The sequence below is a fragment of the Manis pentadactyla genome, chromosome 5 (genome assembly GCF_030020395.1).
Source record: "Manis pentadactyla isolate mManPen7 chromosome 5, mManPen7.hap1, whole genome shotgun sequence".
Classification (NCBI taxonomy): Eukaryota; Metazoa; Chordata; class Mammalia; order Pholidota; family Manidae; genus Manis; species Manis pentadactyla.
This window is the reverse complement of record NC_080023.1, coordinates 177,198,372-177,226,192: the sequence shown is the minus strand read 5'-3', so window position 1 is coordinate 177,226,192 and position 27,821 is coordinate 177,198,372. Positions and strand designations below refer to the sequence as shown.

General features: G+C 58.8%; 1 protein-coding gene across 1 annotated transcript in view; it reads right to left on the bottom strand.

The window, feature by feature from the left end:
- NTSR1 (neurotensin receptor 1) overlaps positions 1-25,773 on the bottom strand; it is a 34,129-nt gene extending 8,356 nt beyond the window's left edge. Inside the window, exon 1 of the mRNA XM_036901774.2 lies at positions 24,610-25,773. Within this exon, the coding sequence (XP_036757669.2) occupies positions 24,610-25,323 (714 nt within the window). The 5' untranslated portion in view covers positions 25,324-25,773. The remainder of the gene's footprint in view (positions 1-24,609) is intronic.
- Between the last annotated feature and the right edge of the window lie 2,048 nt (positions 25,774-27,821).

Here is a 27,821-nt window from a genome sequence, read left to right as displayed (position 1 = left end):
GCGGAGCAAATGCCTGGGCTACTCCCAGCAACTCACCCTCCCGTCCAGTCACCACGGACCAGCAGCAACGGCATCTCACTCTGGAGCTGCTGTGTGTCACGGTCACTCAGCACAGCCTCGCTTGGAAAGAAAAAATCCAGGAACCACTTCAGTGCCCTCCTTTGGGCCGTTAATAAATACGATGCATCCATTATACTGGGTGCTCTGTGGGGCTGGGGATGAGGCTGCCAGGGTGTGCCAAGATCCCAGTTTAGTGAAAAGAGAAGCACAGAGCAGCTAACATGTCTGTGGCATGAGGAGATGCTTTATGCCTGGCACTGGCACGCCAGGATGGCTCTCTGGAGAGAGACTGAACATAGCCAGCAGGCTGTTCCAGGGAGAGAGCTGGAGAGAAGGGGGTTCCTGGCACACCCTCTTGGATTTAGAGCCCACGAGTGGAATAAATGGAAACCTTCGGCCTTCCTCTCCCATTGTGTCCTGTGACAGGGGCTTGGGGTTGCCGCTCACGGCTACATGAAACGCACGTGCGCTACCTTATCACCCAGGAACCGGGGAAGTGCTGGAGGTGGAAGGGTCCAGATCTCAGTGGGTCTGTCCTCCTTTCGGAGGTGGGGTGCCTCCACCCAGAGCGCAGAAAGGGGCTTTCAAAGTGACCCAGCCCAGAAGTTCCCACTGTGCAGGGCAACTCTGCCCTTGCTCATCCCTCATCTAAGGGGCATCTTGATGTCTGGATGCTGCTGAGATCTGAATGCAAAGATCTGCCACCCAGTAGGGACACCCAATGGGTGAGTGTCTGGAAAACACGAAGGGTCAGCACTGCCCAAGGCCCAAGCTTCTGAGAGGTCCAGGGCGAGCCTCTGATGTAGAGACCTGGCACTCCCTGGAACTGCGGGCACTTCTGAGCTGACACAAGGAGGACCAGGGGAGGGGAGACCTGGAGGGGCTCGTGGGTCGTCGTTAGTGTCTGGAAGGCCACCGAGGGGAGGGGGAATCAGTGGACTGTGTGTAGCTTGGGGCTTAGCTTGCCTGTTTCTGGCCACAAGTCTCGGCCCACTGTGGTGCAGGCCATCCCCCTTACACAGCTCTAATACAGATTTTGGCTCCGTATAAAAAAGGACATTCTGACTGCCTCTAACTTCCGCTTCTCAGCTGATACACAGCCTTTAGCTAGCTGTTAATGGGTGCTTTCCATGAGCCAGACACCCACGTTGCGCACCCTGCATGCCACTTCATTCAATATGCACTTCAGCTCAATGAGGTGGGAGCCACTGGGACCCTCACACGATAGACGGCACAACCCAGACCTGGCTGAGTCCAGACCCAGGCTCACTGCGGCCAACGGCTCGCTTCCCACACCATGGGCAGCTCTGCAAGCAGAGGGCAGATGCACAGAACGAGCACCCACCAAGCGTGGCTGGGAGCAGACCAGGCTGCGGGGGCCTCATCCTCATCAGCAAAGCTTTGCTGGGTGTACCCCATCCCCCACTTTCCAGAGGGGACACTTTTTTGGGTAACTGCAAATTTTTGAGAACGTCTAGTCCAAAGGCCCTGGCTCCTTGGCCGTCTCTCAGGGAACCTCTGCACATTTCTCTCTCCTTTCTCTGGTTTCCCGTCTGCTCCACCCTAGTGTCTGAGCTCTTCTTTGTGGTTTCTGGGAGAGGGTGGACCCGGGTCTCTGGTGATAGAATGCTCGCCAGAGCCTTGGGGTTCAGCACCATGGACAGTGCCCGCCGAGTTTGCAGGTGCTGCGCTAGTGAGAGGTTCTTGGGGAGGGACCTGAGGTGGGGGGTCCTGGGGAGGAGGAACACGGGGCAGAGGGACCCGGGGGCCTGGGGTGTGGACCCCAAGCCAGCTAGGAGCAGAGGCTATCAGGAACACTGCACGCCATCCTAGACCCTTGTCCTTCGATGGGGGCAGCTGGGCATCTGCAGCCCCTGCAGAAGGTGCTCCCCACCATGTGCAGCCACAGCCCGTGTGTGGGGCATCTTCCCTCCCAGAGTGCTGGAGCCCGTGAACTTGGTGAACAAAGGCTCTTGGGAGCTGCACCCTGTCTGCTCAGGCTGTGCTACGGGGCTGGCACCCACTGGGTGCCGCCAGGAGACCCCTGACTGGATTAGGGAAATGGCCTTCCTGACACGTCTGCCCCCCCACTGGTGCTGGGGGAGGTATTCTCGAGGAGGGGTGGGATGGGACCCCTTGGCAGCACACAGGAGGAGTGGCTCCTTAATGTGCTGGGCACAATGGTGGGGGCGACAAGTCACTTTTCATGCCAGTACCTCTCAAAACGGCATGGAAGCCATCTGCATGGCGCAGAGAGCCATCGTGGGGGCTGGGCTGAAGGCACGCTTCCTGTGTTTTAAGTATCTGTTGGCAAAAAAGCCCATGAGAACGTTCAAGTCGGTGGGGCATCTGCTAAGTGGCTACAAACCAGGTCTTAAAGATCCTTGACAAGGACAGATGGCGGAGTAGCGAGAGGGTGGGTGGGGTTTGACTCCTGGGCACGGCCCTGCCTCTGCGCCCACCGGAATCTGTGAGGAAGGCGCTTTGGCGGTCACCCATGCTGATGTGCCCCGGCTCCCCACGTGCCCCTCACACAATGACGATGACAATTTTCTTTCTGTGACACAGTCTGCCTTGCGGGGTGGCCCCGAGTTGGTAAGAAGTGGCTGTTGCCTGCCCCGCCGTTCAGACACGACTCGATTTGATCGGGTGTGCTACACCTTGCGTTTGCATTTTTCTAACATGTGGGGCACTGCTTGACTGACGGATTCCAAGTGGTGCCAAGTCACCTCACACGTGGTGCTCTGGGGGCTGCACATGCCCCCGTGGCAGAAGTCAAGCCATCAGAGTCCCTGCTCCACGCCAGGAAAACGTGGGGATGTTGCATGGTTGGAGCCAGAGCCCAAGCCGGCCTGGCCCGTTTCAGAAATTGCGTTTGGAGAAGTGGTGCCCTCATGCAGCACAGAGCCCGGGCTCAGGGTGGGGGGCTTGTCCTCTGGCCGGGACGTCCGTGTCTCCGCCGTCCTGACATCACTGCTGCTGAATCTCCAGTCCCACCCTACGATTTTCATTATTTCTTTGCCATGTAATTGTGTGGGCAGTTCAGCAAATATCCTGTCCCTTCCCAGTTCTGGATTTCTGTGCACTGGCAGAGCGGTCACCGCGGCCCATGGACATCTGGCTGCATCCCCGCGTCTCGGCTCTGTTAATAGGATCAGTGCTCTGCCCCTGCTCTCGGTGAACGTGGTCACGGTGGACCCGGAGCTGATGGTGGGTGTGAGGGAGGAGGGCCAGGAGCGGCTCCCATGTCCCCTCAGGCCCCGTGGGGGACGGGGGTTCACCCCAACAGGGCCAGCTTTTGGCTCTGGGCTCTTCCCAAGTTGACCAGCCCCTGGGCTTGGAAGGGACCTTGCAGGCTGGGACTCGCCCCCAGGAAGTGACACTCAGCGCTCCCTCAGCCATGCCTCCTGCCGGGCTTCCACCCTGAACGGCTGTGGTTAGGAGCGAGGGTGTCTCAGAATGACAGGCACCCATGCTGCAGCCCCCACTCGGGCCTGCTCGGAGGCGAGCCCGGCTGCAGCTCTCTCATCTGACAGAAACCGCTCGTCAGAGGAAGAGGGGACCGGGGGAGGGGGGTGTGCGCAGGGGGCCGAGTGAACGCTGCCCTGCGAACACTTCAATTAAAGGCCATTCTTCTCTCCACCCCAGGAGACTGGCAGGCCTCAGCATGGCCACAGGACAACATGGGCTCTGCCCTGCCTTGTGCCTTTACAGCCACAGGGACTTCTGCAATACTAGAGAGGCTTGGCTTTGCATGTCATGAACGGCCCAGTGGACGTGAGGCTCGGTGCTCCGTACACGTGTCTCTGATCTTGGAGCAAAGAGCAAGGCAGGTCAGGACCAGGGTCCTGCCAAGTGCCCTGAGCATATCCACCTGTTCTCTGCCTGGTAGGAAGGGGTGTGCTGGGCCCTTGGAGGCCCTGCCCTTGGGAACAAGGGCAGCCTGGCGGGATGCTGCATGAGATGGGGCAGATGGGAGCCTGGCTCCTGCTTGGGTTCCTGCCCAGAGGGCAGGAGGAAGGCTTGCCTGCAGGGCCCCCGCCTGGCCCAGGTCATGACGAGGCCTTGGGCTTCTGGTGCTGCTGACTTTGAGCCCTTAGGAGTCAGAAGGGGGCTGATTGGCTCCAGGGAAGCCTCACTCTAATGAGAGAGGAGACATGTGGCTGTCAGCCCGTCTTCTCTCTTACAGGGGCTCAGTAGCAGCTGAGGCGATTTAAAGGAACAAGGCTGTGGGGCTCAGGTGTGCCTGTCATCCTGGCTATCACCTGGAGGTGGGCCAAGGGGCTGCGGCTCCTTCCCAGCCTGCGGCCCACAGGCTTCTGCAGGGACAGGCTCTGCTGTCTCCTGCTGGAATCTTCCAGCACTTCCTGGCTGCTCCCTCCCTTCTGTTTACCAGGTTCATGATTGAAAAACAACTGTGAGGTCACCCCCTGGGCCAGGAGACATCTGATTAATAGGGCTGTTTTCCCATGAGACCTGTGCGTGGTTCCCACCATACGTCTGCCCTGTCCCTGGACTGGCCGTGACCAGCCACCACATGCCGCTAAATGGTGACTGCCCACAGACATCACTGCGACAGTCCTGCATCCTGCAACCATCACGTGTCCTGGGGCCTGAGGGCCTTTTAATCATCATGGAGAGCCTTGGCGCTATGGGGTGTCGTCTGAGGGTGGGCACATTTCCGTTGACAACCTACGTCTGCACAGTCGCTATGGCAATTTTTGGCAAGGCTGGGCCATGAACTCACCAACAGCCAGTGGAAGAGGGGCCTCAAACATTGCCGATGGTTTCTCACAGCCCTGCACGCACAGTTTTTAGTGGTGTGGCCACCCCTCTCACTGTCCATTTTCTCTTTGGAGAGAAACACTTGCAGGCGCTGACAAGAAGCCCAAGAAGGCAGGAGGGGGAGCTGTGGGGGTGACAGGCAGGTACTCATTTTGCATGGCTGGGCTACCCTACTGAAAATTTGGGGAATGGCCTTATAAAGGTAACTCGACTGCTAACCTGTGGCGTCTCACCCCACCAGCTGTGCCTCAGAGCTGGGTAGGGAGGAGAGGGGACAGTTTTCCGTTTGTTTCCCCTGAAGAGTGGTTCATCAGAGAATCGGACCCGCGGGTCTGCCGTCTTGATAAACCAGCAGTATGCAATTGATCCTTTCAAGAGGGGAGCCAGCCCTTTGCTGCTGCATCAGACTTGAGTGTGAAATCAAACCACGTGAGCCCTGGGCAGCCAAGCCCCGGTAAGGCGGACGTGCCAGGTCCTTCAAGAGTTCTAGGCCTGATGGTCTGAGCGGTGTCCTCCTCCAGGCCCTGAATTGGCAAACCTCGGCCCTGCATCCGTTGGTGCACTGCCCACGTGCTGCATCTATGTGCCGGGTGCCTGCGCACGTGTCTGTGTGTGTGCATAGCCCTGGTGCCTGTGTGCGTTTGCTGTGTGAGAACACGTGTTTGTGCTGAGCTTCGGTGTTCGTTCCTCTTTTGCTGTTGCTCACGCAGAACCAGGCAGTTGCTTTGACATGAAAGTGCCTGGGGACCCTGAGCTCCTACCAGGTGGCCACTGGGAGGCTGCAGACACTGTGTCCTTCTGTGCCCAGACTCTGAGCAGATCCCATACCTGCCAGTACACGCTGCCACTGAGGGGACAGGTTCCAAACTTGCCCCTCTGCTGATAGCTGGGCTTTCATAATCACCACCCTGGTTTTTGCTGATGAATGAAAATTAGCAGATTTAGACCATAATCACTAGGCTCTGAAAATTAGTTTCTGTAATGAAGAGAATGCGTGAATGCGGAATCCAAATTTGGTATTCAGACTAGACCCCTTTGAAGAAGACTTTGAACCAGAAACAGGAATCGCCGGACCCCAGTTCTCCGGCGGCTCCCTAGCCTCCAGCCTCCAGAGGGTGCACATCGGTGCGGGCGGTCCCCATGCAGGTGGTCAGTTGGTGGGGCCCGCTGAGCGGCCAGAGCTGACCGACAGCCCAGCTGCCAGGAGCGTGGAGCAGCCTCGACCTGCCGCCAGGTGGGGAGGCCCAGGAGTGTGGCCGCCGTCCCCTGCCTGCTCCCCGGAGCTGGCATCTCTCCCGGGACACTTCCTCTGCACCATTCCCCCACCCACAGGAGGAATTCAATCTCCCTCCTATAATGTGTTTGTCACAAAGACATAATTGGTTCGTTTGTCAGACTCAGAGTGCTTCAAGCCTGCAACGCTGGGGTTTTTGTTACAGATAGTGGCACTCCGGCTGAACTGACGCAGCCTCTGAGGGAAGCGAGTGAGCCATTCAGTCTCCCCCTGCCAGGGCCTGGCTTCCCGGTGTGGGCACCTCGGCACCACTTCTGCCCAGCCAGTGATGGCAACTTGCTTAACTGAAAGGGGCTGGCCTGGGCGCCAGGACCATGCGGAGCGGAGGGTGGGCACAGGCCCACGTGGGGACCGCCAAGCTCTCTGGCACAGAGGGGCAGAGCGCCTGGGTGTGAGGTGGACCGGGCTTGGTGCCACCCCACCCCCAGAGCTGGCTGCCAGGGACAAAGTCTGGCACCCCAGGTCCCTCAAGTCCCTCCTTTGTGAGTGAACAAATGAGCGTATGGCTGCTGGGACAATGGACCACAGCTCCAGTGGTCCCCCGACGACAGCTCTGGGCTGGAGTCTGAGACCAGGGTGCTGAGAGGACCGGGTCCCGGGGAGGCCCCCAGCACGCATGGCTGGCCACATTTTGGTGTCCTCACAGGGCTGGAGAGGCCACGGCTCTGGCCTTTCTTAGAAGGTTGTTAATCCCATCCTGGGCACTGTCACCGGGAGGAGGGCAGGGTGGGCTCTGGATGCCTGCCATGTGCCCAGACAGGCACAGTTCTTTCCCCCAAGCACAGCCAGCCCAGTGGAAATTTGAGTCTCAACCATAAATGACAACCAAGATTTTCTAGCAGCTACACTGGAAAAAAGTAGAAACAGCTAAATAAAAATAATTGCAACAACCTATTTTATTTAACTTGATATATTCAAAATATTATCATTTCAGTGTGCAGCCAGCATGAAGGCGTCATGAGGTGCCGTGCGCCCTTCCCTGCTGGCTCCCGGGAGTCATGCGCGCGGCTTCTCGCCGGAAGCTCCTCGGGGGCGGGCCGGCCTCCGTGCTGGACAGGCAGCTCCTGAGTTCTTACAAGCAGCACTGGGCTGCGGGCATCAGCGCTTGCCCGCCCCTGGCCCCATCGCCGGGCCACAGAGGGGAGGGAGGAGCAGCCCCTGGGCCCCCAGGTCACCCCAAAGGCAGGATGTGTCAGAATCTGCACAAGGTCAGGGATGTTATTCACTTAAAATGACCCATGAAAAAAGCTGTGCTAAAAATGCAGCCCCTCTAGAAGAGCGGGGGTGGGCAGGAAGACCTCACTCCTCAGCAGCTGAGACCCCAGGTCCAGTGGCCACCAGAGGGTGGTGGCCCCCACAGCCCCCCAAGCTGGCCACCGCGCCATGCCCTCCCTGAGCCGCCTGCCCTGCCATGCGTCCACTGCAGCCAAGCTTTCCAGAACTTGTCTTCCTGACAGAAAGCTGGGGTGGGTGTGCGGCTGGCTCCACGTGGGGGCCCCCAGCCATCTCCCTGCTCAGGGGACGCTGTCCCCACCGAGTGTGGGGCCGCTGACTGCTCTGCAGGGGAACCGACAGCTTCCCTTCACCCTCCTTAGCACTGGCTTTCGTCCCCCCGGGAGCTGTGACTTTGAAGGATGGTTGTGCAGAGGAGCCGCCAGGCGGCCCAGCCCGAGGACTGAGGAGGCTGTTTCCCGTTAATCAAGATTCATTTTCTCTGACTGATCCCCCAAAAAGCCATCACACTGTTTATGACATTTAAATTAGTTGGATTTGCAAGTCCAATGCACACATGAATATTCATGATGTGCGTTACCCAGTTCAACTTCCTGGGGCTCCGAGGCCACCGCCTGCCTGGGGTCCCACACCTCTCTGCAGTAATGTGACAGGTCCGACTGACACCCTTGGTAGCATTACACCTGAGAACGTTCCAGAACCAGAAAGCTGCCAGCTGCCAGAGGCCCCTTCCACCCAGATGTGAGCAGTATCCTCAGGCTTGGGCCACCCCGCTGTGACCCCAATAGGCCTGGAGAGAGCCGAGGGAGGGCGGGAGGAGAGATGTTGGTTTGGGGCACGCAAGAGCGGGTGTGGGGAGGGGAGGCTTGCTGCCACGACTTGTCTGCCGGATGCACTGTTCTTAAACCAGAGGTGGCTGTGTTGGGGCTCCCCTGGCCTCAGCTGTGGCCAGTGCTGGGCGTGGGACGAGGCTCATACACAAGCCACATCTGGCTCCTTGGCCATCATCTGACACAGAGCAGGGAGCATCGAACACTCTCCCCAGCAGCCATGAGCACGCACTGGACAGTGGGGGGTCTGGAATCCATGCCTGGAAACGCCCTCTGTCACGGCTGACCCACCCTGCAACAGGCCCGGTCCCTTTGCTTGTGGGGTAAAAAATGCATTTCCAGTGTCTCAAAGGCCCAGTAACCTGGGAGTCCATTAAAACCATTCCTTTTGAACCAAAACAAGAGGGGTTAGGCTGGGCCCAGGGCAAACTTCCTGCTTAAACTGTTTAACCGCTAGAGCCAGACTCTGGGCAAGGAGTCAGGAGATTCTCATGGAGAGCAGAGAGCTAGCGGCCTGTATTCCCAAAGGCCGCCACAGAGCTTACTCACGCCTGGTGGGGCGCACAGTGCTCTACAGATGCCAACGCATTCAGTCCTCACCACAAGCCAGATGGGGCACCCAGGCAAAGGGACTAGCCAGCGCCTTGTGGACACACGCCTGTCCAGGCTGCCTCCCCAGCTCCACCAAAATGAAATACTTTAGATATAAATCTAACAAAATATGTACAGGACCTGTAGAAGGAAAACCACAAAACTGATGAAAAATGATCAAAAATCTAAGTAAATGGAGAGGCAGTTCATGTTCATGGACAGGAAAACAATTTTGTCAAGATGTCAGCTCTTCCCAACTGCATCCACAGATTCAGTGCAATCTCAATGAGAATTCCAGGAGGTCATCTTGTGGATACTGGCGAGCTGATTCTGAAGTTTGTATGGAGAGGAGGCAAAGAGCCAGAACAGCCAGCCCAATACTGGAGAACACACTCTCATACCCCCTGAGTCCGAGGCTTACTGCAAAGCTCTCAGCTCACATGGCACTGGCTAGAGAACAGGCACAGAGAAACAGACCCACACAAGCAGCAAATGAGTTCAGTGGAGAAAGGGAAGTCTTTCAATACATGGCGCCAGAACAACTGGACATCCACGTGTAGAAAAATGGGCCTTATACCTTTAAAAAATTAATTCAAAGTGGATCTTAGACCTAAATGTCAAATGTGAAACTGTAAAACTTCTAGATCACAACACGGGAGGAAATCTGGGTGACCCTGGGTCTGGTGGTGGGCTTTTAGGTAGAACAAAGACATGACTGCAGGGGAAAGAACTGACACGCTGTGTTAGAATTAAAACTTGGGCTCTGCAACAACTGTTAAGAGAATCAGATGGCCCCCGCGGGGAAGTGCTCGCAGAGCACACATGTGATACAGGCCTTCTGACGTCGTACATATGATAAGCGATCAGAGTCCAGAGTGGAGAACTGAAACGGAGCAACACCACAAACACAACCCAGTTCAAAAATGGGCAAAGGACTGCATAGACAGCTCTCTAGACAAGAGACACAGTTGGCCAAGAAGCCTGTGAAAAGATGCTCCACGCCGCTAGTCCTCGGAAATGCTAACCTGAGCGCCAAGATACCGCCGACACCGTGAGGATGGCTTAGCAACTTGACAGATGACAAGAGTGGTGAGGACGTGGGGGAGGCAGAGCCCGTGTCACCGGGGGTGGGAACGTGAGTTGGTGCAGCCGTTATGGAAACCGGTTAAGCGGTTATGGAAATCCTACAGCCTCCCTCCCTGTGGGCCTGGCAGCCTCACACAAGGGCCAGAGGGACGAGGCCTGAGCTGCCGGCTGAGGCCGAGGGCTGGTGTCTGCAGCTGAGGCTGAGGCTCCCGGACATTTCACAGCAGCCTGGGTACAGGTGTCACAACTGTCCTTGTGCTCATGTGACCAGGGCAGGGTGGGTGGGGAGACTGGGGCGCACAGGTCCTCTGGCGCCAGCTGCTCTGCTGGTCCTCCGCACGTCAGCATAGCTGTCTCCTCCACCCGATGCATCGCCATCCGCCCCCAACCCTGGGTGCATGGCCATCCCGGCTCCTGACTCGCCACCGGAGCCCCACCCTGGTCTCAGAAGTGTCACAGACCCACTGAGAGCTCCTGCAGGGGGCTGCACTTGGGAAGGGCCTGACCCCTGGTCTGTACTGGCCGAGACCAAGACAGAAGTCCAAGGCCCAGGCAGAGCACAAGTCGCCATGGGGACTGGAGGGCATCAGCTGGCCCAGACAGCCCTCGCTGTGATCCGCTGCAGGTGTTGCCCAAGGTGAGGGTCACAGCCCAGCCCTGCCAGCCCCCAGGAGCAGAGGGAGAGCCAGGCTCTCTCCCCCCATGTCACCTCTTTCAAGGGCCTGGGAGCCACAGGGCCCGCACTGACAAGCAGGCCCTGTCGCTCCAGGGGGCTGCTCTGCCTGGCCCCAGCCTTGGCCCTGGCCTGGCCTATGGTCCCCCAGGGCTGCAGGCACAGCAGAGAAGCTGGCTTGGGCGAATCCATGGACAGCAGGCAGCGGAAGGGGCGTCAAGTCCGTGTCTGGGCACAATTGCATCTCAGCCAAGAGCTGCCCAAGCGTGGGTGGACAGAGGGTCGCACGTTCGTCTCGGCAGGCTCTGACTGTTTTCAGGAGGGGTGAGGTGGGGTCAGCGGAGGGCCTCAGGTCCTCTCCAACTCACCACCTGCGGGCTCCTTCAGAACAGGAACCACCCCAAGACCCTTCCCTGCTGGCACCTCCTTCCTGAGCCTGCCCACAGGGCCCCGGGGCAGCTGACAGAGCTGAGCCCGAGCCCCGGCTGGCTGCCCAGGTGGGCCTGGTGGCTCCCCTGCATTTGGAATGAGGAGCAGGTGTCTGGCCGACAGGAAAGACCGCCTTGCAATATGCTCGGCAGAGAAAGCACAGCCCGCAGCGTCTGCGCCCTCCCTGACTGTCTTCCTTCCTTTCTCTTTCTGAGCGGGACTCACGCAGAAATAAGCCTCCACCGGGCACACGTCTCATCCGGCCCCACATGGACATGTGGCCTGGGGACGGGTGGGCACATGAAGCCACAGAAGGATTCAGTTTTTACTGAGATAGAAGGGGATGCTGAGAAATGACCTCTCTGCCATTTTTAGAAATCAAATAGTAAAAATCCATGAGAGAGAAGTTGGTGTTGGAAGCGGATGGACGCTTTGCTCACCAGAGGGTGGGCTGTCCATTTCTCCCCCCACCCGCTGAGCTTTGGCAGTTTGCTGACCCTGTGCAGAGCCCCGGGGTCAGGGCCACCTGGCCCGGATCTGCCCTTGTTACTCCTAAAGAGAGTGAAGCACAAGGATAGAGGGCTTCGTGGAGGGGGCAACCCCAGCGCCCATCTGAGCAGGGGGTAGGGGCATGAGAGAACCAGTGCCAAGGGGCCCAGACCTCTGCCCTGACGGATCAGGGCTTGGATGCTGGGAGAACCAGGGCCGCAGCAACCCATCCCCTCCCCTAGACTTGAACGCCACTCAGGCCCTCCTCCAGGAAGCCCTCCCTGCTACTCCAGCCCACACAGCTCCTCGGTCAGTGTAACCCTTCCAAGTCCTCACAGGGAGCCCTGGTAGGGCTCAGAGAGCCAGACTGGCCCCATTTTGGTGCTGAGGGCTTTGGGCAATCCCAGGGCTGTGCCAGGCCCCACCTGCTGGCAATGGCAGGGGGTGGGCCATGTGGGAGTTGGGTGCCAGGTTAGGTCTGTGTCAGTCGCAGCACCGGGGTGTCCAGGGTGCAGGACACAGCGGCTCTGTCCCTTGGGCTGCTTTGCTGGCCTTCACCCAGGAGCCAGACCTGACCAGTGCAAGAGGACCTCTCCTATGACCCTCAGGAAGCACCCAGGCACCTTGTGAGGACACTCAGGGCGGCCCCTGGGGTGCCTGTGCCCACCCACCCTCGGCCAGCCCCTCTCACTCCACATGGGCCCTTGGGAAGCATCTGCAGAGGTCTGGGCAGGACGCTGCCTGCCCTGGGCTGCTTGCATGGATTCCAGGGCCCAGAGGCCATTTGCTGTAAAAGGCTTTTGGGGTGGAGATGCTGACTGGTCCAGGGCCACTACTTCGGCCCAAGATTCTCCCCCCAGCTACCCTGGACCCTTGTCCTTATGGAAATCCATGCCCGGCTGCCCAAGGCAGTCGCTCTGTGGCCAGCCAGGGGCTCCGAGGCACTGCCCAGTGACCATCTGCAGGGACACTTGTCAGAGCCACTCCTGCTGGGTGCCAGCAGCCTCGTGAATGAAGCCGGCTCCAGGCCTGCCTGCTGGATTGGCCCGTCCCAGGGAAGAAAGCCGCAGTTCTGGGTGCTGACAGCCTGGTTTATTTTTGGTGGCAGAGGCAAGCTGTTCACACTCGCTGCTCTGACACTGGGACCCACCTGTTCCCCACAGACTCCAGGCTTGGACTGGCTGTGGTCTCCACCGACTGGGGACGGCGCCGGCGGGCTCGGGTGCCACGCTGGCCGGGGTAGAGCACAGAGGTAGCTACAGAGGAACGGTCCACAATACACAGTAGTTGCCCAGGGTGACAAGTCTCTGGGGCTGTGGAGCAGGCAGAGGCCCCACACCTGACCCCGGGCCCAGACAGGCCTCCATGGGCCCCAGGGTAGGCCTGCTCCTGATCAGACTGATGGCCTCTCCAAGGCTCTAGGAGCACCCGGAGCCTGCGGGACCGACACACGAGGGTGAGGCTGACACCCTCTCCCTGCCCCCAGGTGCCCCTGACAAGCACTGGAGCCCCCCTCTGGCCCTGTCAGTGTGGCCAAGGTCCTGGCTGGACTCAGAGGCACAGAGACACACATGGCATCTAGCTGTGGACCCTCCAGTGCCTGCTCAGCCTCTGTGGGTCACGGCGCCTTCAGCATCGTGGCCGCGTTCAGTATGAGGGACCAGAGGCATCCTGGCTTTGTGCTGTACGCGGCCACGTTATTTGTGGAGAATGGCACCGCCTGACCCCCAAATCAGTAAAATGACAAAGAAAGTGCTCCCTTGTATTCTCGAGGTCTGCTCTGCACGGGGCATTGGACCCATTAGCCCCATTAGTCCCAGACCTGCATGCAGATGGCAGGGGACGTGAGGCACAGGGCGAGCTGTGCATGCACCTGTGGCCTCCCGCCCTCTCTGTGGAGGCACCGGTCCTCCTGCCTCCACGTCCCCACAGCAGTCACACAGTCACAGGAGCCGTCCACACGGCCTGGGGCTCAGGGCATGCAAGATGAAAACGAGCTTCGTTTATTGGCAACAGAAGTGGGAGTTCCCTGGCATCATGGCTTACCCCACAGCCTCTGGAGATCTGTCTGCCCCTGACTCCTGGCACCCTGGAGGCGCTGGGTTTGAACTGTGGTCGCTGCACTGGGAGAGCATTGAGGGGCCCACCCAGGGATGCCTCATCTGTTTGGTGAAGTAGTTAAAATGGTCAGGGAAGAGCTCCATTAAGACCCAGCAGGACGTCCCCCAGAACAGGCTGAAACTGGTTCTAGATGCTTTAAATGTCAACTGCAGACACTGTGCCTTCAGCAGGTGAGGCTGCCAGGGACCCCATCCCGGAACTGCTGGGCAGGCTGAGCCCCAGGCCGTGTGGATGGCTCCTGTTGGCTCGAGCCCTGGGGCTAGGACAGGGCGGCCCTTGGGGAGCCACTGCAACCCAGGTGGTGGACAGAGCAAGGATCTCAGGGCTTGAGGCAGGGCCACCCAGAATCCCCCTGTGCGCAGGCCTGCCCTGCTGCCCACTGCCCCCTTCCCAGCTTGCCCTCAGGCCAGGGCAGCCTCCCAGATGGGGTTCCAGCATCTGCGCCTGTCCCTCCAGCCCACCCCGCACAGCAGGACCATCTTGGGTGTTTGGTCCCGGGACTGGGCCCAGGCCTGTTCTGTGCCCAGCGTCCTTCCTGAGCAGCCACACAGCTGTTCTGGGGTTGGGGCAGAAAGGACAGACCCCGGAGCCACAGACATCACAGGGCCCCCTTACCATGCCAGCCCTGAACCTCTGACCCCCGGCCCAAGGCTGCCCGTCTCTCTGCCAGGCAGAGGCGGCCCTGCTCAGGCTTTCTGTGTCTGCCTTCAAGTGTGGCCCTACTGGGGCTCATTCGTCCAGTCCCTGACTCCCAGAACCTGTGACCGTGACCTCACTTAGAAAAGGGTCCTTGTGGACACAATTAAGGATCTCAGGAGGAGGTCATCCTGGCTTGGGGTGGCCTTATCTGAGCATCCTTATAAACGGGGGTCCTTACAACAGCCCAAAACAGAGATAGACAGGAGACGAGCCGCATGAAGACAGAGGCAGAGACGCAGTGAAGGCCACATGCCTGGAAGGCCTGGGGTCCCCAGGTGCAGCAAGGGGCAGGAAGGAGCTTCCCGGAGCCTGCGGAGGGAGCATAGCCCTGGGGCACCTTGACCTCAGCCTCTGGCCTCCGGGCCTATGTGAGAGGAGGTTTCTGTCATCTCACGTGGCTCCAGGGCCCCAGTGTACCCCCGAGACTGAGGGCCTCCCCGGGACCCCTGTGACCCTGAGACCAAGGGCCTCCCCAGGACCCCTGCGCCCCCGAGACCAAGGGGCTCCCTGTGGCCCACTGTACCCCCTGAGACCGAGGGCCTCCCTGGGGCCCCCCCTGTGTCCCTGAGACCCAGGGGCTCCCCGGGGCCCTCTCCATCCCTGAGACCAAGGGGCTTCCCGGGGCATCCTGCACCCCGAGACCAAGGGGCTCCCCAGGGCCCCCCTGTGCCCCCAAGACCGAGGGGCTCCCCGGGGCCCCTGAGACTCAGGGGCTTCCCAGGGCCACCTGTGCCTCGAGACTGAGGGACTCCCCAGGGCCCCCTGCACCCCTGAGACCAAGGGGCTCCCTGGGGCCCCTGACAGGAGCATAGAGGGCACTTGGGTTCAGAGCTTTTCCAAAACACAAGTCCGCCCACAAGGGTTTTAACTGGAAGCTCTCTGAGCGCCATCTCGCTCCTCTCCAGATCTGACACAAATGCAGGTATTTTAATACACTGCTGAGGCGTCTGTTAAACAAGCTGTCGGGAAAATGAATTGCAGGGAGTTTCACGGGGTTGACCTCGTCTGAGTGCCCTGCGGCAATCTGCACGTCTGGTCTGCAGGCCGCTTGGGGACCAGGCTGGGGGCTTGGAGGGCCTCGCTGCTCCAGAGGGGCTCCCCCAGGCTGGGGTGCCCTTCCCAACCCCAGATGACTGCTCAGGTGTCGGTGTGGTGGCTTGGGTGGCTGGCTGGTGCTTCTCCCTAACTTTCTGAGCTTCTGGGGGTACGATGGGCCCCACTGTCCTCAGGGACCCCCACAGGGCCTGCATGCCTCCAAGCCCGAGGCCTGGGGTGGCCAGTACCCTCACCCGCCCCCATCTCAAACTCCATCCAGGGAGATGACCCCAGGGGGCTTGAGTCCCCTAAGAGGACAGTCCACCTCTGCAAAACAGGCCTTGGGGCTGGGCAGGGCCTGTGGGGACTGTCCTCTTGCCCCCTGCCCTGGACGCTGGTGCCTGTGCTCCTGACCTGCTGTCACCTGGGGCCCCCAGAGAGCATGTGCTCAGCAGAGGCTTGTTTCGAAGAAGTCCAGGTGGTGCCCTGTGGTGTGGCCCTGCCTCCCGGCACATCACTAGAACAAGGAGAACGAGGGGCAACGTCATGGGGCTCCTCACACTGAGGACAGTTCAGGGTGGGGGGTCTTCCAGAGGCCTGTCTGGAGGATCCCTGGGCTGGAAGGATGCCCCCCACTTGGAGCTCCTTCCCTTTCAGGGCTCCCAGGGGGACCGGTGGGACGGGAGCGGCTGGTGAGCCTAGAGTGGGAGATCTCGGGAGGTGCGGTCAGGATAGATGCGACGGCTTCTCCCTCACCCTGGCAGTAAATACCCCCGACAGCCACTTCCAACTGTCCACATCCTGTTGGGCGCGAAGTCCAAAGACTGACTTACAAATGAGTGAGTCCCTGACTTGGCTCCAGACCGGCATGTCTTGGGCAGCCTGACACACGGTGCCCCCCAGTGACGTGACCCAGACGCACTTTCCCTCCCCCCGACTCTCTGGGGCCAGAGGCTTGCAGTCCTGCCAAACGCCTTACAACTTAATAATTCCTGAACAGGGACCCTTCCCAAACAGTCCCAGGACTCTGACCTCCAGGAGGCTGGAAGTGGTATGTTTTTAAAATACAGGAATCATTTTTGAGTTACAAGAGCACACAAGAATCACTGGAGAATGCTTTAACCTTTAAATATGTCAAGGGAGACTTACAGAAATTTACAATACATTCACCTTTCAACAGATAATGAGCTAAAAATGTTTAAGTCCAAATACTGTCACTCTTTTTCATTAAGCTGCAGTTCAGTAAGATTTACTCACAGTGGCTATCTCCAAAATTCTGTGTCTAGGATAACTGTGCTTCTTTGTTATGTATTCTTTTCAACATTGTTTTAATAATTCCTTTGAACTAGTCTTTTATCACAAGCTGCCTCAGATATTTTTGAAAGTAGGCAGTGTTTAAAATCTACAGATGATTCTACTTGGGGCACTGGACTAGCTCTTCTGTCATAAACAACTATAAAACTGTACACAGTATATTGGGTGGCTGCTTCCAGACACCGGACATGCCGCAGCACAAGCCCGCGGCTGCTCAGGGCAGGGACATTCACCAGGCGGGCCCACTGCTGCCCTTTCCCAATTGCAGCAGTGGGCGGTGGGGTCTAGGCAGAGCAGGGCTACTCCGGCTGAGGAGGCAGAGGTCAGAGGTGGGCTGCAGGAGAGGCTTGTACCTGCACAGTGAGGCACTGGAGAGGGGCCCCTGCAAGATGGGGTCCCCAGAAACCCGTGAGGGGCTCTCCTGTGGGCTTGCTTTGGCTGGGCTTGGTGTACAGACTGAGACTTTGAAAGGCTTATGGGAGGGTGGCTGGCGTTCTGGCAGAGCCGGAGGGGAGAGGCCTCACATGCTGAGTGTCTTGCTGAGATGCCAGCAAACCCACATTGTAGGAGTCAGGACCGTGCCCTAGAGGAAACCTGATATAGGCTCACCCTGACCACGCCTAACACAAACCGACAAACCCACAGTGGAGGCCGAGCTGAGATCTGAGTCCTCGAGAGCCAGGAGGGCTTGGGCTTGCCATGGAGCTGCATGGAAGCGGCGAGCCCGAGCCCGTGCAAGCTCAAGACGGTCAGCCGGCCACCAACTCTCCACGGGAACATGAGTCTCTTCAACGTGTCATCTACAGTGTCCACTAGAAATGAAAAATTCCTACATATGCAAAAAAATAGGAATATTTGGCCCATTGATAAGAAAAAAGGCAGCCAATTAAAACAGACCTCCAGGTGAACAGTGAAACGTGGGACATGTCAGGTGTGAATGGGTTCAGTATGAACGCCTATCAGACTCTGATGACTGGAGGATGCATGTTGACAGCCCTGGAGCAGCCATTATGAGAACAAATACAGAGAGGTATATCTAAAAATGCCAGGAAAGGAAATCAAATGGAATCTCTGGATTTCTAGCCAGAGGACCAAGAAAAGCAACCCTGGAAACTGGAGGGTGTGGGAGGAAGGCTCAGCAAGGCAAGCTAGAAAAGGGATCCCCTGATTCTGTGTATGTATTGACATAAATCCTGGGGTTACCCTTGAACTGCATACATACAGAACACACCTGAAGAACCAGAGTAAGGAGTCTGAGAACTGAACTGTGTTACAAATCACCTCTAAGACCTAACACCAAATCCTGGATGGTGCACACACCAGAAAAAACAGGAACAGCCCAGGAAGGATTGGAAAACAGAACCCACATTGGACCCACCACCAAACAGTAAGGTGGGACCAGCAGTTCTAACTGGGATGACTGCTGATTGGAAGGTACCAACTGAAAGCATCAGCATTCCCTACATGATTTTAACATGACCCCAAATACCACAACAATATTCAAAATGTTCAGGAAGTAATCCAAAATTACTTGACATTGAAAGAACCAGGAAAATACAACTAACTTTCAAGGAAAAGATAATATATGCCACCCAGAGAAGACTTAGATGATGGAATTACCAAAGACTTTTAAGCAGGTGTTACAACCATGCTTCTTAAGGTACAGATAACCCTCTTGAAATGAATGGAAAGATAAAATTTCTTAAGAGAGAAAAAGAAACTATATTAAAACAACCAGTGGAAATTTTAGAACTAAATAATACATTATCAACCAAACTGACCCTTTTAGAGTAATATACCCAACAACAGAAGAATATATATTCTGTAAGTATGCATGTATATTAGTCATCAACACAGGCCATTATCCTGGCCCATGAGACAAACATTAACATCCTTAAGAATTGAAATCATGCAAGTATGTTCTCTGAACATATGGAATTAAATTAGGAATCGATAACAAAATGTTATCTGGAAAATCCCCAAATATTTGAAAATAAAACAACATACTTCTAAACAGCTCAAAGATTAAAGAGGAAGGCTCAAGAGAAATAAGTAAATATTTTGAATTGGACTAGAGTACATTTCAGAGCTTTTGAGATGCCACCAACAGTATTTAGAAGAAAGTTTACAGCATTAGATGTTTACATTAGAAAAAAATTAAAGTTTTTGAATCAATAATCTGCTAAGCTTCCACATTAAGCAATCTAGAAAAATAAGAACAAATTAAACTCAAACCAAGTAGAAAAAAGAAGTGAAGATGGGAGCAGAGATAAATAAAACTGAAAGCAGAAATATAATAGAGGAAATCAATGAAACCAAAAGCTGGTTCTCTGAAAATAATAATATTGATAAACTTCTAGCCATACTGACCAAGAAAGAAAGAGAAGACACAGATTACCAATATCAGGAATGGAAAAGAAGCTATCATTCAGGACCCCACAGACATTATAAGGATGATAAAGGAATACTGCAAATAACTCTATTTCCCCCAATGTGACAACTTAGATAAAATGGACCAACTCCTTGAAAGTTACAAATTGCCAAAACTTCCTCAGGAGGAAATGCATGATCTGAATGTCCCTGCGTCTATGGAAGGAGTTGAATTTGGAGTCAGAAACTTTCCAACAACCATCTGGCCCCGATGGTTTGACCGAAGAAGTCTACCAAACTTTAAAAAAGAAATAATACCAATTCCACATAATCTCTTTCAGAAAACAGAAGAGAAGAAAACAGTTCCCAGCTCACTCAATGAGGCCAGCCTGATCCTGATGCCAGAACAAGACAAAGAAGTGGGCCTCAGACCACCCATTCCTGAGAGGAGCGGAGCACGGACTGTCTCCAGCCAGCCCCGGGCATGTGTGCGAAGTCCCTGGAGTGGGAAGGCATGGCTGCAGGTGGGTGGCTCCATCACAGCCCCGTGGGAGTGGCAGCGGGCATGGGCGCTGGTGCTGGGCCTGGCTGGGAGGAACACCAGGGCGTGGCTGGGGAAGAGCAGGGGCCTTGGGGCCCACAGCTGTGAGGTCAGTGATACCAGCCTCCTCACACGCAGGGATTGAACCCTCCCTCCCCTCTTCACCTCCAGGTGCTGAGCCCCTGCCTAGTTCCCAGCAGCGACAGAGTGGAGGGCAGCCCCTGGAGCAGAGTGCAGGGACTGCTGGGGGCTGCCCAAAGGGCCACCCGAGAGGACCTGGCCACCGGCAGCAGCCCTTCCAGGACTCGGCCGGCCGGGGAAGCTTCCCATTCATTTCCGGCAGATTCACGGAGACGTAACTGAGTCGGTCCTTTGGCCCGGCGCCGTGAGTGCTGATAAATGCTGTCAGTGACCTGCTGTCAGAGGCAGAGCGTTTATGCCCCAGGTCGGCGCCCCCAGCCCGTCAGCCACCGCTCTGTCCCGTTACTGTCTTCCGGATGTCATTCAGAGCCCCCAGGACAGGGTCAGGGGCAGACAGTGGGAGCAGGCACGAGGCAGGCAGGCAGGTGGTGCTTAGCGGGGGCAGAGCGTGCCCGTGGGTGTGCTGGAAACCCAGGAGATGTGTGGTGGGACAGCTGCACCGAGAGACAGCTACAAGGGCGAGTTTTACGTGATACACATTTTATCACACCAGAAAAAAGGAGAGAAAAGCTTGAGATCCCTTTTTTCCCTGTACAAGCCCCCGTGCATGACCAGAAGCACCTTCCCAGGGGGCGAGGGCGGGGGGGAGTTGAAGGCCGGTCCTCGTCCTGCCGGTGCCCAGGGGCCCAGAGAGCAGGCGCAGTGAGAGCGCCTCAGGAGCGTCACTCGGAGGCCTGCTCCCGGGGCTGCCGCCCCCTTGCTGCCCGCGCTCCCTGAGCCACAGGCTCAGCCACGGACACACTGCTCCTTGGACAAGGACGTGCTCCTACAGAACCTCGGTGCAGTTATCAAAATCAAGAAAACAACCTGACCCTGAAGCAGCGCCCGCTCTGGAACACAGACTGCATCCCTTGGGCAGTTGTCCCGACGGCTTCCTTTACGGGGGAGTCTCCCCCTGCCAGCGCCGCACAGCTGCGGCCTCCTCAGTCCCCTTTAACATAGGACAGCTCCCCAGCCGTCCCCGTCTCTCACGGCCTGGGCACCTTGTCAGCACAGGCCCCTGTTTCACGATGTCCCTCAGCCTGGGGGGCTAAGGGATTGGTGGGAGGGTCTGCGTTTGGGGCAGGGTGCTGCCTTCCATGCACAGAGCAGAAGGCGCACGACACACCTTCTTTGGGGTGCTCACTTTGGGGTCTCCATCTTCTGTGTTCCCCAATATGATGCCACATCTGTGGGGACTCTGCAACGCATCATCCATCACTGTGTCAGCACCACTGAGGCAGGCGCTCTGCCCCTCCCAGCCACCAGCATGAGGGCTGGAGGTGACCCTGATCCTGACAGGAAGCTGGCCCGTGGCCCCAGGCCTGGATTCACCTCCCCACTCACCACCTGCAAGCCTCGCATTTGGATCCTGTGCTCTGGGCACCTCCATGCTTTTGAGGGAAAAGATGGGGCCTTCCAGGCCCCCTTCTGTTAATCGAGCTGGAGGGCAGCCTGCAGTGTGCACACGTACTATGTGTGTGCCCCTGTGTAGGTGCGTGTGCATGCCCATGTGTCTGGCATCTCCCTGTCATGTGTGCCTGTCTGTGTGTGTCTCTGTGTGGGCAACTGTGTGTGTTTGCATATGCGTGTGGACACAGTCCCCCAGGCTTTAGGACACTGTCTGGAGGATACCATCTCCCACTGTTTCTGTAACTGGGAAAACGGGAACACATGTGGGGATAGCACGTGTCCAGGCCAGGCTTGACACCCTCTGATGCTCAGAGCTGGTGGCCACACTAGCAACAGCCCTGGGGCAGGTGGCACATTCACTGCTGAGTCCTGGGTGAGGGCTGGGGGGCCACAGGGTGAAGTGAGGCTGGACAAGCCCCTCGGCTCGCTGCTCTTCCCGCACCTACTGTATGGTGAGCGCTGAAAGCATGTTCACTGCGTGAGTGACACAGACGCTGCCTCACCTGGAGCCAGGGACACAAAGCCCGCGACAGCAGGACCCACATCACACCTGAGGCCAGAGCTCAGCTGGGCCTGAACTTCCTGCGGGGGCACCAACACAGCTCAAAGTCAATCCTTGGGGCAGGCAGGGCACGTGTGGGATGGCGTCATGTCAAGGAGGCCAGGAGCCAGGGCGGAGGGGCTTGCTCACAGTAAGACCACCCGATGGCCTGCACAGCGTCTTCCCCCCCAGAAGTCTTCACTGTGACTACATGTCTGTTAGCAAGGGTTGCATCTCGTCCCTCCTGGGGTCTGAGAAGGGACCCCACAAGGAGTGTGGTGGGCTCTGCACACTCCCCATCACCCCTATGGACTTGGGGCGGTTTGCTGGCCTGGGGACGGCCCTGCTCTCTCCATAATCTTTGTGCAGCCTGCTGCCTGCCCCCAGCCCAGGCCACGCACAGAATGCCCCGCGGTATATTCCCTGCTGACTGTTGAGACTGGCTCAGAGTTCTCACGACCAAACCACCTCGTTTCTGAACGTGACTTCTGCTTGCTGGTGCCTGGGTGGGCTGGCAGATGAGGAGGGCTGGAGAGCCTCGTGGGGTCACTCCTGCTTTGGAAAGAGGGGCCATTTGCAGTGGCCGAGCCTCCTCACTGCCCAACGTGGTGGATGAGTGGGGAGACACAGGGGTGCTGGCGCCCGGCCCTCCTGGCCAGAGGGCACTGCCTAACAAGCGGACATTTGCTCGGATCTGCCAAGTGAACCAGAAGCCCAGGTGGGGAGTGGGGAGTGTGGTCCCCCACCTGAAACTGCTCCTGAGGTGGCAGAGGGCGGTGCAGAGGGGAGGGGAAGGCGCAAGGCCACAGCCATGCTTCTCCTGGAAGGCGTGTGGAGCAGGTCCTGAGACGTGGGGCTGCCAGCACGAGGTGGGAGGGCACCTCTGGTGGCCAGCCCATCAGCCTCTCCAAGGCACTGGCCAAGGCCACCCGCTCTCTGGTGTCGGGAAGCCATCAGGCATTCAGTAAATATATAGGCTGCACTGCCTCTGCGGGTGCAGATGCGGGGCGCGTCCATGGTCCTGCTCAGTGGACGCTGCCAGCTGGACACATGGCTGTGACATGCCCCGGCCATACCCACGTCCTAGCGTCTGAGCTTGAGGACTCAGAGGATGGCCCTCTGGGATGGGATGTGATGTCACTTGGGGTCTGATTCTGTGGGACTGATAGAGTCAGTAGGAGTTGGAGAGAGGACACTTTAGGGGGGCCCTGAGCCCTATGCTCTGCTATTTGTTCACAGCAATTGCAAACTGTTGACTCACCATGCCCTCAGGAGCCAGGGGTGGGGGTCTGGGTGGGGGCATCTCCTGGTGGGCAGTGAGCCCTGTAGACCCTGAGTCACTGACCTGAACCACCACATCATACCTTCAAAGGCAGGTGGTGTGGTTAATGCCCCTGACCCCCAGTGCCAGCTGGAGAGGCCCCTGGGCACAGCTGATCAAAGACAGGAGCTTGGGAAAGAAAATGAACCCTTGACAGCCGCAGGAAGGTAATTTCCCTCCCGTTCACCATGCACGCCCTGCACCTCTGTAGCACAGGGAGGGCAGAGAGGCAGCCGAGAGGCAGTGCTTGGCTCATTTCCTTGCAGGCGGCTGCCTGGGGCGCCTCCCTGCCGGGAACACCTGTAGCTCCTTGTTCTTAGTGGAGGTGAGGGGCACCTGGAGCTTAATTCTGCCCACTTGGTGCACCTTGGCAGTGGCCTGTCTAGGGTCTGCCACAGCCCCAGGAGTGACGTACATGACAGCTCCCCACCCCACATGCCCGTCCTGCTCGGCTCTGAGGCAGTCACACCAGTTCTGCTGGAAGGTTGCTGATGGCTCAGGTGTGAAAGGGCAGCAAAAGGAAGGGTGCCTTCCCTTTGGCACCCTGCTCCTCCATGGCTACTGTGTCCTAGGGCCACCATGACATCCCAAGTGGCCTTTCCGCCCAGACTTCCACCCCCTCAGGGCTTCTGCCTGGGCTGTCCCTGCCTGACAGTCTCCTCCTCAGGGCTGGAATCCCCCAATCCTGCCAGGCTGCCTGGTCCATGCCTCAGCCACAGCCTCGGGGCCAGACCAGAACCCTGAAGTGGCCTGGAAGAGATCAGGCCAGGGCAGAGCAAATGGAAAACGAGGCCTCACCCAAGTTGTCAGGGCCTCTGCTCAGACCCAGTTCCAGCACTGGCCGCCTCACAGGCCCCCCACCTGCCACCACACCCAAACACCCTGGGATCTTCCCAGCAGAAGCATCATCACCTCCACCAGCAGTGCCTCCGAGCACTTTCGGGCACCAGGAACTGCACAAGCCCTGCCCACACCTTCTCTCTTTGAATCCTCCACCTGCTAAGGTCTGGGCTCCGAGTCCCTGCTTCTCAGCTGGAAAAACTGAGGCTAAGCTGAGGAACCAGCCTAGGACAGCAGTCGGTTCAGCTCCATCTCAAGTGTGAGCAAGGGGGGGACCCAGGAGCACTGGGGGAGCATCCGGGGGTCTGCTGCAGAAGAGGGGAACCTAGCCTTTTGGGGACACAAAGCCTTTGAGAAGCTGATGAGAGGGACCCTCTCCAGAAAGAGGCCGCTGCCAGCACACACAGCCTTGCACGTCGGGGGCTTTGGGGCAGCTAAGGCCCATCTGCGGACCTCAGGGAGGTCACTGCTCAGGTTCCAGCCCCCTCTGGCAGAAGGCGGGGCCGAGATCTGCCCTGGCAGCTCTGGAGTGAAAGGTGGGAAGAGGCGTCAGGATGCCCCCAGGCCCCCAGTACCCCCATCGTCCCCCAGCTGCCTGGGGTAACATTTCCTGTTGACAGGCCTCGAAGCCCTGCACCCAGAGGGAACACAGCCTGGACGTGCTCTGGGGACGGGGGCGAGGCCTGAGGCTTCCCTGAGGGGGGCCACTGACCCAGGAGAGAGCCCATTTCTTTCTGCCCTTCTGCCCTGAAGAGGCTGCTCACCTGGATGATGACCTTGATCGTGGCGGTGCCCACGACGGGCGTGCACACCAGGCCGCCAGGGTGCTGGCCGTCGGCGCTGCGGTTCTGCTGCCCCATGGTGAAGAGCATGGGGACGGCCAGCAGGCCGGAGGCCAGCCAGACGGCACTGATGAACTTCTTGGTGCGGCCCCGGGACATGAGGGTCTTGGCCTTGAAGGGGTGGCAGATGGCCAGGTAGCGCTCCACACTCAGGCTGGCCACGTTGAGGGCCGTGGCATAGGTGCAGGCGTCCCGCAGGAAGTAGTAGCCACGGCAGACAGCGTCGCCGAAGGCCCAGGGGTGGTGCACCCAGATGAAGTTGTATAGCTCCACGGGCATGGCTAGGACCAGGATGAGCAGGTCGGACAGCGCCAGGCTGCCCAGGTGGTAGTGCACGGTACTCTGCAGGCTCTGCAGCGACTTCTTGCGGGCCAGCGTGAATGCTGTCACCGAGTTGCCCACGGTGCCCACCACGAAGAGCGCCAGGTACACGGTGGTCACCAGCACCTTGGAGTAGATGTCGGTGTTCACATCCAGGTCGCTGCTGGGTGCCTCTTGGAGGTGCTCCGACGCGTTGCCAGAGCCGTTCCTGAAGCCCAGGGCCAGGAGCGCCCCTTCCAGCCCCCTCGGTGGCAGCGGGAAGGAGTTGGCGCCAGGCTGGCCCCGGGGACCTGGCGCAGAGCTGTTGAGGCGCATGGTGGGCGCGGCTCTGCCCGGCGACTCCTGGAAGGCCGAGCGAGGTGGGCTCGTCTCAGGCAGTGACAGAATGAGCAGAGGGAGCCGGAGGGGAGGGCGGGAGAGGGCGAGGGTCGCGCCGTCCAGCCGGGAAGAGCCTGGCTCTGACCGAGTCACCCCGGAGCGCCTGCGGCTCGCGCTCGCCCGGGGCTGCGGTTCCCTCCAGGCTCCGCTCTTGCTCCAGGTTCCGGCTCTGCGCTGGCCCCGGGCCCCGCGATTGCCCCGCTTCCTCCGGGTCTCCAGCCTCCGCGGCTCCCGGTCTCCCTGCCGGGCTCCCCTGTCCGTCTGGGCTGCGGCTCCAGACCCTGCGGCTCCTCCGGCCCCGGCGGAGCGCACGCACGGCCCTCCGCGCGCTCACTGCCCGGCTCGCGCTCTCGGCGCACCCCCGCTCCGCACACCGGCCGCCGCGCCCGCGCTCTTCCGGGCTCCGCGCTTCCCCTGCGCTGCCGGCGGCGCCGTGCGCCCAGCCGAGGTGGGCGGCGGGGGGAGGAGGTGGCCCGGCCGCTGTCCCCGCCCCGCCAGAGCGCAGGTCTTCCCCGCGCGCTCCCAGGGGCGGTCCGGGCTCGGGCGGGCGCGCTAGGGCGCTGCGCCTCCGGTGGGGCGTGTGGGGGAGACCGGCGCTTTGCAAGCTCCCTCCGCCAGGCAGCGCGCCCTGCTGCCCGCGTCTCCCACCTGCTCACACCCACAGGAAGGGAGATGCCCTTCTTCACGCCAGCTCGCTCTCGGGGGTGGGGGAAATGGGGGGGCGGTCCCGGGAGGAGGCTTCCCGCCGGGATGGCTGAGCTGCTGCGCAGCTGGCATTCGCCTTTCTGTGGGGAGCCTGTGGGGTGCCGGGAGCTGGGTGTCTGGGGCTCTAGCACAACTAAGGGGGCGTGAATGAGAGGCAATAAGAACAAGGCAGGCTGGGCTCCTGCACTGGCACCCGGGAGGCTTGTGCAGCTGCGGTGTGAAAGCCACATCGACCCATACACCGCAGGGTTTGCGAGGGGTGGCCCTGGGGTCACAGCCTCAGGGCCCAGCCCACCCCTGCATGCTCCGGGCTGGCTGGCTCTGTGTGCTGGGAGTCGGAAGCATGGGCAGAGGGGAGCCAGGAGGCTAGAGGGAGGTGGGTAAGGCTGAGGGAGTCCTGCCCAGACCCGGCCACCCCAAGCTGACGCTCCTGAGCTGAAGGGTTCGCGTCTTCCTCTGCTCTCTGCTGGCTTTGTCCTGCCTGTTCCGCCCCACCTGATATTCTCATCAGAGGTCCCAGCCCAGAAAATCTGTGCTTAAAAATTTAGCCTTCAAAGGCAACACGGACATCCCTTTGCTGGAAGCCAGAGAGCAGGCTTGGAGTCAACAGGTGGGCTTAAAGCCGGCCCGGCTTCGTATTTAAGCAGGTGATCACATCACCTGCGACGTGGGGCTAGCAGCTGCACGGCCGCCCCTCGGGGCCAGGGCTGCCGCCACTGCTGCCAGCGCTGGCCCCCATGAGCGCTTTGAGAATGCCTGCGCATGGACGCTGTTGAGCAGGTGGCATGGTGACTTCAGAGGGCATGAGAGCGAGGGGCCCAGGCTGACAAACCGCTTGAAGACCCCACCAGAGCAGACCAGGTTGGCTCTCTGGAAGGTATGTCCACTGGTCACACAAACGGGTCATGGATCAGTGAGGCACAGAAGGACGTGATGGTGCTGAACGGTGGTGGCTGCACAGGGCTCACCGCTCTCTGGGCACATGGTAACTGGGCTCCTGCCACGACAAGACCGCAGGCCGCCTCTGTCGGGGGCCCCAAGGGGAGGCAGCAGCCAGTGGCCAGGGGGCCTGTCCCTTTGCCGGCCAGGCAGGCTGCCACCACCAGCGGAAACATGTCTTGCCCGGCCGCTCAAGCCTGCTGTTTGGTCTCCAAAGCCCTGACCTTTCAGCTAAGCTTGCCTTTTCAGAGATTTCTTTTTGAGCCAGCCTAGGAGCTTAAAAAATCATAAAAGGCAACTTAGCACAAATATTATGACAAGGCATTTGCTTAAAACCACCGAGGAAATGTCACTCGAAGGCCCTGTCCATAGCCTGCTTCCGGTTCTGCCCTGGGGACCCAGGCAGGGCAGCAGCCGGCCTCCCAACTCCACGTTTACACCTTTCCCTTCTGATCTCCCCAGGCGAACGCCTCCCTCCCGGCCGGGCCCCTTTGGGGAAAGTGTTGGCAAGGCACTCACTCCTCAGCGACACGCAGAGCCTGGCACTTTGCCGCCTGGGGGGAGCAGAGCTCTGCAGTGTGAGCTGCTCTGGGTCAGCTGGGGGGCTCAGGCCTGGCTGCCCGGACCGACCCCAAATGCTGCATGTCAGAGAGCAGCTGTCCGCCCGTCTCCGAGCTTCACGAGCGTGGGGCCTGCCCTTCTTGGGCAGCAAACCTGTAGGGTGGCTCCAGTTGCCTTTGAATCCCTGGAGCCTGCGAGCCAATTGCCTGCACCCTGGGTGAATGGCCTGT